Source organism: Gracilinanus agilis, chromosome 3, assembly GCF_016433145.1.
Source record: "Gracilinanus agilis isolate LMUSP501 chromosome 3, AgileGrace, whole genome shotgun sequence".
Lineage (NCBI taxonomy): Eukaryota > Metazoa > Chordata > Mammalia > Didelphimorphia > Didelphidae > Gracilinanus > Gracilinanus agilis.
In genome coordinates, this window is record NC_058132.1 from 560,610,944 (window position 1) to 560,628,129 (window position 17,186).

General features: G+C 34.2%; 1 protein-coding gene across 3 annotated transcripts in view; it reads left to right on the forward strand.

The window, feature by feature from the left end:
• KLF12 (Kruppel like factor 12) overlaps positions 1-17,186 on the forward strand; it is a 554,999-nt gene that overhangs the window by 225,586 nt on the left and 312,227 nt on the right. The window contains exon 3 of one of the 3 annotated variants that reach the window (XR_006505832.1): positions 12,045-12,076. The exons of 1 other annotated variant lie outside the window; for it this stretch is intronic. Coding sequence is in view for 1 of the 2 variants with exons in the window: in XM_044670595.1 (XP_044526530.1) it covers positions 12,085-12,108 (24 nt within the window). In the remaining variant the exon portion in view is untranslated. Of the gene's footprint in view, positions 1-12,044; positions 12,109-17,186 lie in introns of those variants that run through there. One more of the 3 variants, XM_044670595.1, reaches the window with a different exon arrangement.

Genomic DNA, 17,186 nt, shown 5'->3' on the forward strand with positions numbered 1-17,186 from the left:
ATAATGTAAAAACAAACAATCAAACAAAAAAAACTTTTCAAAGCATTTTTGTTAGCTAGTAAATCACTTGATGACCCAATTCAAGTAGCAGTCAAGAGCAGTGGTCTTAACCTCTTTGGGACTTAGGCAGGGATACATTTCATTACACTAACTAAGCAATGGAAAAATGCTCATTCTACCCTCCTAACTTGTTACTCATTAATTAAAATACTATTCTTCTTTTCCCTTACCTCAAGGCAGAAGAAAAAGAGAAAGACCAAAAGGTCATCCAGGATTCTATGCTTGACATTATACCAGTCAACATTTTTGTTACCAACTTGGAAAAGCATAGTTGACATCTTTATTAAGTGTGCAGAAGATACCAAGTTGGGAGAAATTGCTCACATATTGTATTACAGGGTCAAAATCCAAAGATATCTCTGCAGGATAAATTCTTAGGTTGAATCTAATAAACTAATGAAATTTAAGACAGATAAATGGAAAATTCCATAGCTGATTTAAAAAGAAATCCTGAGAGCATGATTTAGAAGGTATGGTTAGATAGGAAATAATTTTTAATTTAAGCTTAAAGTTTTAGCTGACTGAACTCATGAAGAGATTCCTTTATGATGGTTTTCAAAAAAGTTAATGCAATTTTAGGTTACATGAAGTGACACAGAGAAACCAGGACACATACTTACCCTGAAGGCCATATACTTGTTTTATATGTATGTATTTATATATATATATATATATAATTATATATTAAAATATATGTAATATATATATGAATAAAATTAATTTCCTTTGTAATGCTGCTTATTTTATTCATTTGTAAGCATCATTCTGAGAAGAGAACCATAGCTTTTACTAGACTACTGAAAAGGATGCTTGATAAGCAAAAATTAAGAATCCTTTGTCTAGGACTTACAAGTTATTAACCCTGCTGTATTCTTGCCCTATTCATTTATCTTTAATATTGTGTCCAGTTCTCAGCACTTCATTTTAGAATGGATATTTATAAGCTTTAGAATTTCCAGAAGAAGGTGACAAGGACATGAAGGGGCTCTAGAGATCATGACTTAATGAAACACAATTAAGGATATCTTTAATCAGACTATAATGAACCGGTATATAGAAACCAGGAGGTGGAAGTATGTAGTCAATAGAGTGCTGGTCTTGTTATTTACTAGCTGTGTAAATTTGGACAGGCCACTTAAACTCTCTTTTCATCAGTTTCTTTATCTGCAAAAATGGGATAATAGTAGCAATGATGTTACAGAGTTGTTATGAAAAGTAAATCAAATAAGCTGAATAAATCATTTTGCAAAACCTTACAAATCTATGCAAATAATACTTCACGTTCCTTCTTCTTTCTCTTTCTGTCCCTCTGAAGGTTTGTTACAGGAAAAGTGATAACATTTCTCCTTTTAGCCCCAAAAGGCAGAATTAGGACTTGGCAGTTGAAGTTACAGAGAGGCAAATGAAAGCTTCATGTAAGGAGAAACTTCCTCACAATTAGAACTATAAATGTGTGATAAGTCACTTCTCCAGTAATGGCTTCCCTCCCACTGAAATTCTTGGAGCAAAAGCTGGAAGATGACTTCTTAAAGATAATGAATAGGAAGTCAGTATTCAGGCCCTGGCTATACTAGATGGCCTCTGAGATCTTTTTTAAATCTCAGATTCCATTGTTGTTGACTGTTTTCCAACTATACAGAATTTTAAATCTTGGTGTCCCCGGTTAGGGGCAAGTGTTCTTCCTTTTCCCTTTATTCACACTTACAATTTAAAATCAAAAAAACTCAACACTTTCATTTCCTACTTTGGTAGGGCAGGCTGTAGCCTGTAGCTTAATCAACATATAATATATTAGAGTGATTTCTCCTCAAAGATATTTAACCTCCAGTTAAATATTTCTCAACTGTTTTGTTTCCACAGTGTCCTAGAAACTGACTTCCACTCTGCCCTTGAATAGCCAGAAGCATTTCCTTACATTATAATATTTCTAGTGTCAGAAAGGGGGTTGTCTGAGTAACTCAGCCAAATCACCACACCTCACTTAAATTGTGTCAAGATGTTAAACTCTGATACATTTATCAGGTGAGAACACATCTCAGCTACTTAGGACTGCTATACCTATCAGGTGAAAACACATTTCAGTGGTTGTCTAAGTGTGACAGGAAGCCTGCTTGGATTGGCTGAGGGACTTGGTCACCCTCTCTGGGACCTGTACAAAACCTCTTGAGCTAATAGGATTCAAGGATTTGTGTCCTTGGCAGTTAAAAAACTAAAAAAAAAACAAAACTAAAAAAAAAAAAAAAGAATGTTCCAGCTAACTCTTAGAAAGGAATCTCTTGTGGGGTAAGAAGCAAAACTCAGGGCGTCAGACTTGGTCTTGGTCTCTGTCCTCTCCCCTTGGCTGGACTGGCATCATAAACTATGAAAGGTGCAGAAGATTTATACAGACTTGATGATTTAAGGGTATCCCAAGAGCCTAGGAGAAAATTATATCATATCTAAGGGAAATAGTTTAAGCATCATAGAGAAGCTTTTTTCCAGGATCTTTGAGATTACTTTTTGTCACATGTGCTCTCTAATCTAGATTTTACTTTCCTTTATACTCTGTATATATTGATATGAGGTTGTGATTCAAACATATGAGAGGGATGCTTTGTGCCAAATATTTTTACTATACAAACTCAATAAATACTAAAAGTTCATTTTTCTTGGTTAACTAATTGATAATCAATTTAGGAAGTACAGTAGTCTTGGATTATTATTGCAATGACCAGAACTACAGAATTATAAAGATACCTCATAATCTCTCATAAGGACCCTGAGAGCCCCTGGGGTGCTTACTAGCCAAACTCTGGAGACCTGACTCATCAGAGCTGTTACAAATGCAGATTTTTGGTGGTGTTCAGTTGTGTCTGACTCTTGTTGACTTCATTTTTTAAATTTTTGGCAAAGTAACTAGTGGTTTGCCATTTCCTTCTCTAGCTCATTTTACAGATGAGGAACTGTGGCAAAATTTCTCAGTGTCACACAACTAGTAAGTATTGTCAGAGTCCAGGTTTGAAGTCAGAAAGATGAGCCTTCCTGACTTTTGTCCCAGCACTCCATTCACTGTGGCATGTAGTTACCCATTCAGATTGAGATAGTAAGATAATTATATGATTAGAATAGAAAAATATTAAACAAAAATAAGATAATGAATCGGTAAGCTTTTTTATTCTTTAATTATTTTATTTTAATTATTAAGTACTCAAGTGTTAAGTGGGATATTCAATGATAATAGAGGAAAATAAAAAGAATTCATGTTGAGACATTCTCTACTTCCTTAACACAGGTATCATTTCATGACAGTTAACTGAAGGAAAAGCAATGTGCAAAAACTCATTCAGTATATCATTAATGAAGATAGGTTCTGGTCTAATGCTTAATGATCAACCATGTGGCCATATGTCAATTATTACAACTCAGTTTTCTCCTGAAACAGAGGTGTGTGGGGTGTGTGTGTGTGTGTGTGTTTGTGTGTGTGTGTGTGTGTTTTGCTTTAGAGATTGTGTAGACTCCTACTGTCCTGGATTAGAACCTGGGGACAATGCTTTGCTCTGATTTCCTGTTTTATCATATTCAAAATCACTGGAGATAAAACTAATTTTCAGAAGGCGAATTTCTCGAGCCAAGGTGAAATTGGGCAGCATTCCAGATCCTCTAAATGGTCTTCAATCAAAATAACAAAGCTATTCTGTGAAATGCAGCATATGTACAGATCAAAATTCAAACTCATTCCAAAATTAAATGGAGCTGATTAAAAAAAATGTATACATATATATCTTTTTTTCTTTCAGTATAGTGTAACATTTATGTTTGCCTCTTTGCTAGCATGGTTTGTTCTAACATATTGTAAAATGAAGGTTTCTCCATAATTAGTTCAAATTTGAATTATCCACAAGTAATGTTTTAGTTACAGGCATACCTTGGAGATATTGCCAGTGCCATACTGCCACAGTATAGGAAATATTGCAATAAAGTGAGTCATGTGAATTTTTTGGTTTCCCAGTGCATATAAAAGTTATGTTTATACTATTACCACGTGTGCGATATTATTATGTCTAAAAACAATATACATACTTTAATTAAAATACTTTATTGCTAAAAATGTTAATATCTAATCCTTCAGTGAGTTATAATCTTTTTGCTGGTGGAGGATCTTGCCTCAGTGTTGATGGCTGCTGACTGATCAGGATGGTGGTTGCTTAAAGTTGGGATGGCTGTGGCAGTTTTTTAAAATAAGAAAACAATGAAATTGGCTACATCAGTTGACTTCCTTTCTCTTGAACAAGTGTTCAAGAGGCCATTGCAAGGTTATCAAGTGGTCCTAATTTAAATATTATTTTGTTTTAGGGAATAGGGAGGCCCAAGGAGGGGAGAGAGAAAGGAAAAGCCTTTTTTTGGGTCAGAGGAGCAATCAGAATATGCACCTTCATCAATTAAGTGTGTGTTCTTATTTGGGCATATCTTGTGGCTCCCCAGTAGAGTTACAACAGCAACGTTAAAGATTATTTATCAGAGATCACTTTTATATAATAATGATTAATAAGTTTTGGAATATTGTGAGAATGGCCATAGTAATCAAAAATAGAGATACAATATGAGCACATGCTGATAGAAAAATGGCACTGATAGATTTTCTCCAATGTGTTGCCACAGACCTTCAATTTGTTTTTAAAAAATGCATTAGATGCAAAACACAACAAAGCAAAGCATACTAAATAGGACATATGCCTGTATATGAATAGATTAGCCATCAACAGTAATCCCTGGGCACTTTTAGTTTGTACCAGAAAGATATTTTGGCCATATTAAGTGGCATACAAAATCACCTCAGTTTCTGGGCCTTCTTAAGTACAACAATATTGGAAATAAAGAAACTTTGGAGTTGGAAGGGATCTTAGAGATAACTTATTCTAACTTCATAATTTTATAGATGATGGAAATGAAGTACAGAAGGATGAAGGAACTTAATGATGGTCACAGAAGTGACTGAACTATGATTAGCATTTAGATCCAATAACTCTTAGAACTTATTTCAGTACATTATGTTATGACTGGGACTATTCATTCATGCATCAGTACTTTCATTCATTCATTCATTTATTTACTTATTTTTATTTAGTCATTCATTATTTAGGAGAAGAATATGTTTTTTTTTCAAATGGGATAGACATAACAAGACAATTGAAAATAGCAGAATGTCCAAATAAATGTTGTACAGTTGCCACTTGATAGTTAATACAAAAGCCTCAACCCCCGCCCCCCCACCATAGCCGACTTACATTTCCACTGGTTTCTTCATGTGTCATCGATCAAGACCTATTTCCATATTATTGATAGTTGTCCTATTGTGGTCATTTAGAGTTTACTTCCCAAATCATGCCTGCATCAACCCATGTGTTCAAGCAGTTGTTTTTCTTCTGTGTTTCCTCTCCTGCAGTCCTTCCTCTGAATGTGGGTAGCGTTCTTTTCCATAAATCCCTCAGAGCTGTCCTGGATCACTGCATTGTTGCTAGTACAGAGTCCATTACATTTGATTTAACCATAGTGTATCAGTCTCTGTATACAATGTTCTTATTGTTCTACTCCTTTCATTCTGCATCAGTTCCTGGAAGTCATTCCAGTTCACATGGAATTCCTCCAGTTTATTATTCCTTTGAGCACAATAGTATTTCATCTGTTCACTAAAGAGTATTTTGGCCTCAAGTGTAATAAAATTACATATAGGAATGCAGCTTACCTTGTAAAGTGACACATTCAAAGAAAAATATCTTTCTGATTAGGCATAACAATATGGTCATCTTAACCTTATTGATAATTATTACAATGCACAGTACTCAAAATGACTATTTCTCTGATATTCCAATGACAATTGAATTATGATTTCCATCTTACCACTGGTAGAAGGAAAACTCATTTATACAATCTCATTCTATGCATTTTTCCCATATTCTGACATAGTTTTTACATAAAGGCATTATATGCCATAAACTTTTCTCTAGGTCTTTTTATATTTTATGGGCAATAGTGTGGCAGTTTATAGTATGATCATTTCTCTTTTTGCTCATGATTAACCATTTCCTTTTCCAGTCATACACTTCTTTTCTGTATCCCACATTTTCTAGATGGCATTTTATGTATGAAGCTCATCACTGAAAAAATATACTACATCATGTCCACTATTTGTCTCTCTGTTGCTGTTTGGATCAAATACAACTTTGATTTATCTGAAATTGTGTCATTTAACAATTTTTCAGCCATCTAGCATTATGCAGTGAACATTTGTATTTAAAATATAGGTTTTTGTGTCAAAGAGCCACTTGGATCTTTGAGTTGAGAGGCAGGGTAGCGTATAATGGAAGGATCTTAGTTTGAATGCTTCCTTTTATACTTACTAGCTCTGTGACTATGGACAAGTCAAATTCTATGAGCTTCAACCCCCTTGCCATAAAAGGAAAATACTATTAATACAGTGAATTCAATGTGAATATGGGAACAGGACTGGATGCCTAAAATTATATTGGAAAATATGATTAAGATTTAGAAAATAGAAGAGGCTTTTGTAAGGCTCAGACAGGATGCTAAATGAAAAGTGCTTTGCAAACTTTAAAAATATAAACTATCATTATTTTTAAAGCAGTGCAACTTCTCCAGTTCAGCCCAGCTCACTCCTTTTCTCCTGTTCACAGAGACCCAGCTCACTCTCTGTCTACCTTGCATATCCTAGAAAGAGATTCGATTGGATCAGCTCAATTTTCTGGTTGTTTTAGTCAAGGCAACAGAAATTCATCAAGTTGATTTTCTCTATATGAATGGTTAGGGTAGTCTCTTTTGAGAAATCATGGATGTAATTGAAGAAGTCTTGTGATGTGCAGGGATTTGATGCTTTTAGCAGCAGAGTGTCATCTATAAACAGCAACATCTGTGTGACCTCCCCTTATATAAAGATTCCTTCTTCCATTTGGAGTCTTCAAAGGTAGTAAAAATCATTTTTGGCAAACTTGAATGTTCCTATTTTATGACTTTCTTGATACTAAGAAGGGGCATTAAATTATTAGCTCTTTGGTTACATTTATCAAAGATACTTGTACGATTTTAATGTTTGCGTTTGAGGCTTCTTTTTGGAAGAGGGTCTTTAAGGCTACATTTTTCTGTTGAAACTATTTTTTTTGAGGGGAGGAATGAGTGGAGTAATTAACAAAAAATAACCACAGTGGGATCTTTTATTCTTTCTATTATTCTACCAAGTGTATGCCTAAAAAGATAAAGTCTTATGTCTGAGTCCTTTGTATATCTTCATCAAGAATATCCTTGACATATTTATAGATTATTCTCATAAAAATTTTATAAAGATGAGAAAGAAGGCATATGAACCTTTGTACTCTAATTCCATTGCCTTATGGCTTTGTGAAAGGGATCTTGGCATTCTAAAAATCTATACTGGTATAGTGTAAATTCTGCCAAGATGAAAAGGCTTCAAATATGATACAGATAACAGAATGTGTGCTGTTCAAGTACCAATCTTCCTAATTGTGGAGTTGCTTATGACCTACTCATTAGTTTGGCTATTAAGATGATAAACTCTTTGACTACTTCAAGTTTAAGAAACAAAGAAAACATTTTAAAAGTCCTTTTGCCTGTTTCCATAGTGAAGTGATGAAAAACAGAGAAAGCTGAGTTTAACAAGAATGTCATTTTTAGATTACATATAAACAATAAATTAACCTTTGGTTCCCTAAATACAAGATCTTTGTCCAATCACCAGTGAATTGACACACTCTTAGAGGAACAGAAAGATGTAAATTTTGAGCTTCTGTAAGTGGAAACAGAAGACAAAGTTGAAGCAAAACAGAAGGATGACTCATAGTTCCCTATTTAAGAGAAGTAAACAAAGGAGTTGGTTTCTTCATATGCCCAAAGACAATAATGAAACATTCCATGAGATAGTTGGTTATTCCATTTTTCAGTGCTCATGATGACCATATTAAAAACATACCATAAAAATTATTGAAGCTGATGACCCAATATCCCTTATACAGGATGAAGTTAGAGAAATTGTAGAAATTAATAGAACTGTACAAATTATTTCACTATATACAGTAATTTTCAGCAACTTCAATAAGAATATGGACTCTCTCCCTCCTTCCCTCCCTCCCTCCCTTCCTCCTTCCTTTCCTTCCTTCCTTTCCCTCCTTTCCTTCCTTCCTTTCCCTCCTTTGCTTCCTTCCTTCCTTCCTTCCTTCCTTCCTTCCTTCCTTCTTCCTTCCTTCCTTCCTTCCTTCCTTCCATCCCTCTTTCCTTTCCTCCCTCTTTGCCTCCCTCCCTTCCATCTTCACTCATGCTTCTCTACAGTTTTGTAGGAGTTTATTTATGTGTCTTGGACTTCATTGTCATTCCTCTCCAAATCTATTTGCAGATATAGCAAATCTATTTGCAATATAGCAAAACACTGCTATATTAGTCTTTTTAGTATCCAGATGTGATTATGTCACTACACTACTTAATTCTTTCCCCCAGTGGCTTCACATTGCCTACCACTGTTCTTTAGCTAGGCATCAATTAATCAATCAATTAATCAATCAACTAATCAATCAATCGATTGATTGATTCATTTATTAATTTGTTCATTCATTCATTCATTCATTTGTTTGTTTGTTTATTTATTTATTTATTCATTCATTTATTTATGTATTCATTCGTTCATTCATTCATTCATTCATTCATTCATTCGTTTGTTTGTTTGTTTGTTTGTTTGTTTCTTTATTACCCTTGACTTCTGTGTATTGGCTCATAGGTGGAAGAGTGGTAAGGGTGGGCAATGAGGGTCAAATGACTTGGTCAGGGTCAGCTGGGAAATGTCTGAGGCCAGACCTGAACCTAGAACCTCTGGTCTCTAGGCCTGACTCTCAATCCACTGAGCTACCCAGCTGCCCCCTCCTTAGCTAGGTATTTAAAGACTCTCCCAATCCGGTTATATTCTGCCTCTCCACCTTTACCTCATATTTCAAATGAGGCAGTTCTTGTGTCTTGGAATATTATTTATTTTGTACAAACCTGTGTAGAGGATGACAATCAAAAATTAGAGGCCAGAGTTGCACCTAGAACCTCCTGTCTCCAGCCGGATTGGATTCACCATTCACTGAACCATGTAACTGCCCTTCAGGAAATTACTTTCTAATGAAGGACTTATAAAATTAATAAGGAAATATAAATGATTTGATATTTAATAAAAATTAAGAAAAAAATTAAGAAAAAAGTATTGGAAATCAAAACTATTCAACTGGGCATGTCTTTCAACCCATCAATTCTATTATGAGGACTTTGCCATAAAGACATCAAAGGAAGGGGAAAAGGATTCACATATACAAAAATAGAAGCTCTTTTCATGATAGGAAAGAATTGTGAACTGAAGGGTTATGGATTGGAGAATAGCTGAACAAGTTATACTGTGTGTACTTGATAGAATGCTATTGTGCTATAAGAACAATAACGAAAATGGTTTGGGGGAAACCAGGAAAACTTGTATGAATTGGTACAGAATGAAGTTAGCAGAACCAGAAAAATAATTAATGCAATAATAATTCTGTAAGACAGCAACTTTGAAAGACTTCCAGTCTCTGACCAATATAATGCAATTAATTACAGTTTCATAGAACTTATGAAACATTGACCCATAATGCAGATTGAAGTATATGCTTCCCCCACCCTCTGACATAACTATTAGTGTGAATTTCTCTTGCTTGATTATATATATTTATAATGGATTTTGTTTTTCTTGCTTTCTAAAGGGAAGGGGGAAGGGAAAATAAAAGCTAAAAATTCAGATCTATAAATAAGTGATTTAAAAACATTCGATTGAGACATTTTCAAATTAATGTATAAGCTATGTTTCAGATAATTTTTTTTTACCATTTCAGCTAAAAGTAGTTGATAATTGGGTGGTTGTGTGTGTCCACATGTGCGGGCGTGCGTGCGTGCATGTGTGTGTGTGTGCTTGCACCTGAAGTGTCTCTAACTTTCATATCAATGAAATTTTGTAGAATGTTCTTTTGCTAATACATATGGTACATAAGGACCTTGCCTTCCACTTGATACTAACACATCTTCTTGCAGTGTTCTGTCCTCCGAATACTGCAGAGGAAGGTAAGTCAGAGCCATGATGGCTCTTCTGGTGGTGTATGGCTGACTGCCCAGACAACTGAGAGCAATTTTATTCACACTGTTGTTGATTTAAGCTTTGAAATATTTCTCAAGTAATCATCAGTTTTATATATATATATATATATAGTTAAAGCATCAAGGACTACATTTGATAACACTTGAACATGTTCTAATAACACTTTATGAACTGAGTAAACACAAAAGGTCATATATACCAATGTTTGATTTTTTAAATGATTTTTTTGAAATGCTGAAGGATGTAAAGAACATAAAATTGAAGGCAAATCCTACTTAGCATATGAACTTAGCCAGGTTCATCAAATTTAATGGTGGAAAATAACTAGAGATCATTTAGCTCAATCCCTTCATTTTATAGATAAGAAACTTAAGACTCAGATGAAAACATAGTATCTCAAACATAGAAGGTACCTCCAAAGCCATTTAGTTCAGCTAGTTCCTGGACAGAAATTTCCATTGTTATTATACCTAATGTACATTGAAGAACTCTTGTGAGGCTGGCTTGCTGTCTTCTGAGACAAGTCATTCTATTTTTGCATAGAACTGGATGTTAAGAATTTCCCCCTCTTATATCAACCCTAAATTTTTTTCTTTGCAACTTTAAAAGAATTCTTTTAAAAATAGCCCTTATCTTCCTTCTTAGAATCAATACTGTATATTGGTTTCACACTAGAAGAAGAATGTAAAGGGCTAGACATTGGGGGATTTTCTTAGAGTCACACTGCTAGGAAATGCCTAAGGCCAGATTCAAACCCAGAACTACCTGTCTCTATGGTTGCTTCCCAATACATTTAGCTACCTAGCTGCCCCCAACTCTTTGCTACTTCAATCAAATGTTCCTAGTTCTACCCTTAGGGCCCAAGTAGAACAAAATTAATCCCTCTTCCATCTGCCATGTCTCTTCCAATGTCAGCTAGATGGGATAATTAACAAAGAGCTCTGAGAATGAAATTGGGAAGATCTGAGTTCATGTCTGGGCTTACACATTTACTAGCTACTTGACTCTGGGAAGGCCACTTAACCTCTGTCTTCCTGCTTCCTCAGATGTAAAATGGGGTTGCTGTGAGGATCAAATAGTAGATATTTAATAAATATTAGTCTCCTTCCTTCTTTCCATGTGATAGTTCTTCATATTCTCTTGAAGTAACAATCAAATTGCCTTTACATCTTCTCTTCCCCAGGCTAAGCATCCCTACCATTTTTATTTGATCCATGTATAACATGAATTCCATGTATACATGATCTTCATTGTTCTTCTTTGAATACTTTCCACCTTACCAGCAATTTCTAAAATGTCATTACTCAGAACTAACCACAGTACTGCTGATATGGTCCAACAAGAGTATGTGCATGTGTGTGTGTGTCCACACTTATATAAATAGACATAGATATGGAGTTTTATATAGATGAATCTATTAACTTCCATCTTATATAGATTTGGCCCAGTGTGTGAATCCTTTAACATCTTTTTTGATCCTTGTGTATGTCATCTAATGTGTTTATCTTTCTCAAGTTTATGTCTTCAGCAAACTTGCTATGGTAAGTGTGTCATCTTTGGTTTTTTTTCCATGCCATCCAGATTTTAATGTAGATTTATTGCTACCATATTATGGTTGAGATATGCACAGTATAAAAGCAGACAAAGAAACCTTTATTCTTGGAAAGCAATAAAGCACGAGTATTTAACAGTGTGGAATTTTTCTTGTTCATTTTTAAAGCCCTTAAAATCATTAGAAGAAAAACAGAGCAATAAAGTATCTTTATTTTTTGCCTCTAAATTTTTCCAGTTACTTCCCAACTCACAATGGCTATCTTTTTTTAAGGCACTGCAATAGACAGAAAGTAGACAGCCACCATTTCAAGATGATAAATGACATTCAGGATTTGGTAAGGAACCACTTGACAACAACTGCGGACAAGGAAAGGTAGAAATATAGGTCAATCATCATTTCCTTTGTTTCTTACCAAAAATGACTTAACACTTGATAGTAGTCTTTATCTTTTCAAGCCACAAAAGGCCTATAGTTGATTTATTTCATTTTTATATTCCATAAAATGTTATGGATGTTTTCCACTGAACTCCAACTGACTTTTCAGAAAGATTGATGACTAGATGGATATATTAAAGTACTTTCAAACTTGCACTTTGCCAAATATTTGTTCCTTTTATTAAGTTTTGATAACCATGATTGACTGTGGAGCAGATAAAACTCAGAGAAAAAAGTAGTAAAAACAGAGCTTAGTGTTTTGTGATATTCAGCTAATGTTGGTGATCTTTCATTGAATCATCTATTGACTCAGCTTTAGCCAAACATTTATTTCAAGCTTTGTACAGATGCCACTTAGTTAGCATCAATCTCATGGTTTGCATATATTTGCAGATGAACAGAATTTCCCACATGAATATTGGCTACAAAGACTAGACAGAAAAGTTAAAAAAATGATGCAACATACTTTAATGGGAAACAAAAGTATTAGATTTGTAGTTAAAAGACCTGAGTTTTTAATTTTAGCTCTGCAACTGATATGATGGCATACATCAAGTCACCACCTATCTCTAGGTTTCAGCTTTGTCCTATATAAAATAAAGGAATTGACATATATGCTATCCTACCATTCTGAATAACATTTTTTTTGGTATTTTTCCCAGATTACATGTAAATATGATGAAATCATTTTCTGATATTAAATAATATTTTTAAATTTTTCCCACTTCCTTTTTAAAAATTCTTTGTTACAAAGAATAACTTTCTGGATACAAAGGAGAATATATATTAAGAAATGAAGTTGATATAAAAAAGAAATCATTTTTTAAAAATTATTTTAAATTAGGAATTAGACTCCATAATCTCTGAAACCTTCTAACCCTAAATGCCAGGATAAATTATACTCAGCACCTTTTTTCCAGCAATTTCAGTTTTTATTGTCATCATATTTCTGTGTTAGGCATTTGATGTCATATTTAGTGTTGATAGCTAGGGATCAGAGTCATTTGATCCTCCTTGCTTGCTACAATGTGCTCAAATCAAAATTGATGAAAACAGGTAGTTCACAATCATAGTTATGGACCTTTTTTTCCTAGTTGATGTCAAAAAAGTAGAATGCATTTTTGAAAATACTATAATATATTTACATATACAAATTATGACTATCAAGAATGTGTTTAATACCCACGATGTATAAAGTACTGAACTCAGTGCTTAAGAGAAATAAAATTAAAAAAATAATGTATTATCCTGATCCCTAAGGAATCCACAAGCAGTATAGCAAGGGAAGCAAACAAAACACAAACAGTACAAAGAAGAGGATGATAAAGGTATAAAAGAAATACAAATAAAGTGTTAGGACTAAGTAGGTAAGGATCTCTTCAAATGAGAACATCAAAGAAAGCTATCTGGAAGAAGTATTCTTAGTTGTTTTTTGCAGATTGTTTCACATTGAAACAGGCAAAGATGGGGCAGATAAGGCATTTTAGGAAAAGTGAATAGTATATGTTAAAATAATAATAGAGAAGGAAACTCTAGAGAAGGATGTTAGAGTAAGATTAATCAAAGTCTTTAATGCCAGGCCTAAAGTACTTGGAATTTATAAGGTAGGCAATAATAAACCATGGAATTGTTCCAAACAGAGAAACGACGTAATCAGACCTGAAAGATTAATATGACAGACAGTCTTTTGAAGGGTACACTGAAGATGTAAATGCTGGATATAGAAAAGACCAGTTAGGAAGTTACTGCAGTGACCCACCCAGAAGATAATAAAAGCCTGAAATAGGGTAATGACATAAGAATGGTATAGAAAGGATGTAGGAGAGATAGTGTAGAATTTAGAATTGATATGGCATAAATTCCCCAGATAACAAATGGTCAAAGGAAATGAACAAGCAATTTTCAGGTAAAAAAAATTAAAAAATTTAAAGCTATCAGTAATCATATGAAAAAATATTCTAAATCATTCTATTTCCCCCCAAACCACTCTTGATTAGAGGAATGCAAATTAAAACAATACTAATGTACTCTCTTAAATCTATCACATTGGCCAAGAAAAGTGAAATGTGTTGGAGAGGATGTGCCAAAATTGGGACACTAATGCATTTTGGTGGAGTTGTGAACTGATCCAACCATTTTCATTATGGAGGGCATTTTTAACATTATATCCAAAGGGACTTACCCCTAATGGGTCTATCTTCCAAAGAGATCATTCGAAAGGAGAAAATTATCTATTTGTACAAAAATATTTATAGGACCTCCTTTTGCTGTGGCAAAGAATTGGAAATTGAGAGGATATGTATCAGTTGGGGAATGCCTGAATAGAATGTGGTATATGTTGATAACAGCATACTATTGTGTTATAAGAAATGATAAGCAAGATGATTTCAGAGAATACTGTAAAGATCTACAGGAACTGATGCTGCGTGAAATAAGCAGAACCAGGAGAACATTGTACAAAGTAACAGCGATATGTATGATGACTCTTCTCTCTTGGCTACTCTCAGCAATGTGATAATTTGGGGCAATTCTGAAGGACATACAATAGGGAATGCTATCCACCTCCAGAGAAAGAACTATTGGAGTTGGATGGGTGAGGATCAAAGCACATTATCTTTCATAGCAGTGTATTTATGATTTTATTTGGAGGTTTTGGTTTTGTAAGAGGGTGATCTAAAAGCAATGATCCATATGGAAATGTGTTTTGCATGATAATAAATGTATGGCCCAGATCAGATTGCTTACCATCTCTGAGTAGGGGAGAGGTGGGAGATGGTTTGGATCTTATAATATTGGAAAACATGTTGAAAATTAGTATTACATGTAATTAACCAAATTAAATATTTTAGAATTTTAAAAAAGAAGCGATATGGCTGAGTCATTGGTGATTCCAATTTTTGAAGCACAAATTATTTGGTGAATGGTAATGCCACTGTCAAAATATATGGAAGTAACCAGAAAGGCAAGACTTTTAGTGAAAGATAATTGTTTGATTTTGAACATAATAGTTTTATGGGAGTTGATCAGCCTCTTATTTATGAAGGGAAGGTAAACTTGGTTCTGTGACTTTTTTTGCTTCTGGTTCTATTATTTATTTGACTGTTTCAAGAAAAGCCTCTTTTCTTGTGATTTCATTCACTAACAATAAATGTCTTTATAAAGCTCTGTCCTGGACCCTTTTCTCTTTATATTATTTCATTTGATGATCTCATCTATTCACATGGATTTGGTTATCTTTATGCTGGTGATTCTTAAATCTGCTTACCTATCCTTAAGCTCTCTGATGAATTCTAGCCTTACATCTCTGAGTACCTATTGGAATCTTGAACTAGGTAGCTTTTATCTAGTTTCAACATGTTCAAAAGTGAACTCATTATCTTTCCTCTCAAATCCTCCTCTCTTACTTTCCTATTACTGTTGAGAATACTACTGTCATCCCAACTCACCCAGGCTTAGAACCCACTCTCAAATCCTTACTCTCACTCCACTCTCTGGTCACACCCAATCCATTATAAAGACTGTCAATTTTACTTTTGTAACAGCTCTTTCATATCCTCCTTTCTGCCAATAGTGGCACCATCCTGATAATGCCTTCATAATTTCACATCCGGAATACTGAAGTAACCTGCCAGTTGTTTTGCCTGTCACAAGTCTCTCTCTATTCCAGTCCATCTTCTATCTGTTGTTGAAGTGATCTTCCTAAAGCATAGCTCTTTGTCATCCTCCAATCATTAAACTCTAGTGTCTCTCTATAACCTCCAAGTTTAAATATAAAACCCTCTGTTTAGCATTCAAAGCCCTTTATAATGTCACCTCTGCTGCTTCCTTTTCAGTCTCTCACACCTTTCCCTCCTTTCCACATGTACAATATGTGACCTTTCCCTCCTTGTTGCTTCTCAAACAAGAAACACCACCTCTACTCTGGGCATTTTCACTGATTGTCCCCATACCTAGAATGCTCTTCTTCCTTATCTCTGCCTCCTGCATTCCCTGGCTTCCTTCAAATTAAGTCTTAACTAAAATCTCACTTTCTACAAGACATTCCCCCATCTCCATAATTCTAGTGTCTTCTGTCTGTTCATTATTTCTGATTTATCTTTTATAAAGCTTATTTGTATAGAATTGGTCGCATGATGTTTTTATCATTAGATTGTGAATTCCTTTAGAGCATGAGACTGTCCTTTTGACATTCTTTGTATCCTCAGAGCTTAGCACAATGCCTGGCACCTAGTAGGGGCTTAAATGTTTATGGATCTATCTATGCTAGGCAAACATGTTAAATGGACAATGAATTGAATCCAAACATAAACAGGAAGAATGATACCTTAGATTGCCTTTGGGAAAATTAAAAGTTCCCCTAATGCCTAACAACATTTTCCTGAAACAAACTCCCATAAATTTAAAATCTGTATTTACCAATAGTATTGTATGCCTTGAATCATAAACTACTATAGCTTTCTAGGAATTAAAAATGAATTCCATTCAAAGGGAATTGGAGAGGTTAATGGCAACAGGCTGTACCATATAACAAAGATCCAGAAAGAAAATAAATTGTTTCTTCATCTTTCAACTTTCATATCAACAATGATAATTTGGTAATCTGGCTTCTAATGGAGTTGAAGTTACAGAAGGTACTTGAAAATTACTTCTAGGCTCTATGATTATGGTTTCTTGAAATGAAGTTTTGTCTGGTTTTGATTGCTGAATGGTAAATTTGCAATGTCTTAGGGTAAAAATAGATATATCTTAAAACCATAGGTATGAATTAAGTAATTTTTGCTTATAATTTTATTTTTTCTATTTTCAATTTCTGTTTTCCTTAGTTCCTTGCCTGTCCTTATCCTTTTCTTCCTTTCCTCCAAAAGTCTTCCATTCCCTCCAATGTCTTAGCACATTTGCTTTCTGGTTTCCTAAATTTTGCATAAATTAGACCTTTTAAAATTATTTTTATTATAACTTATACAAATGCTTGGTTTA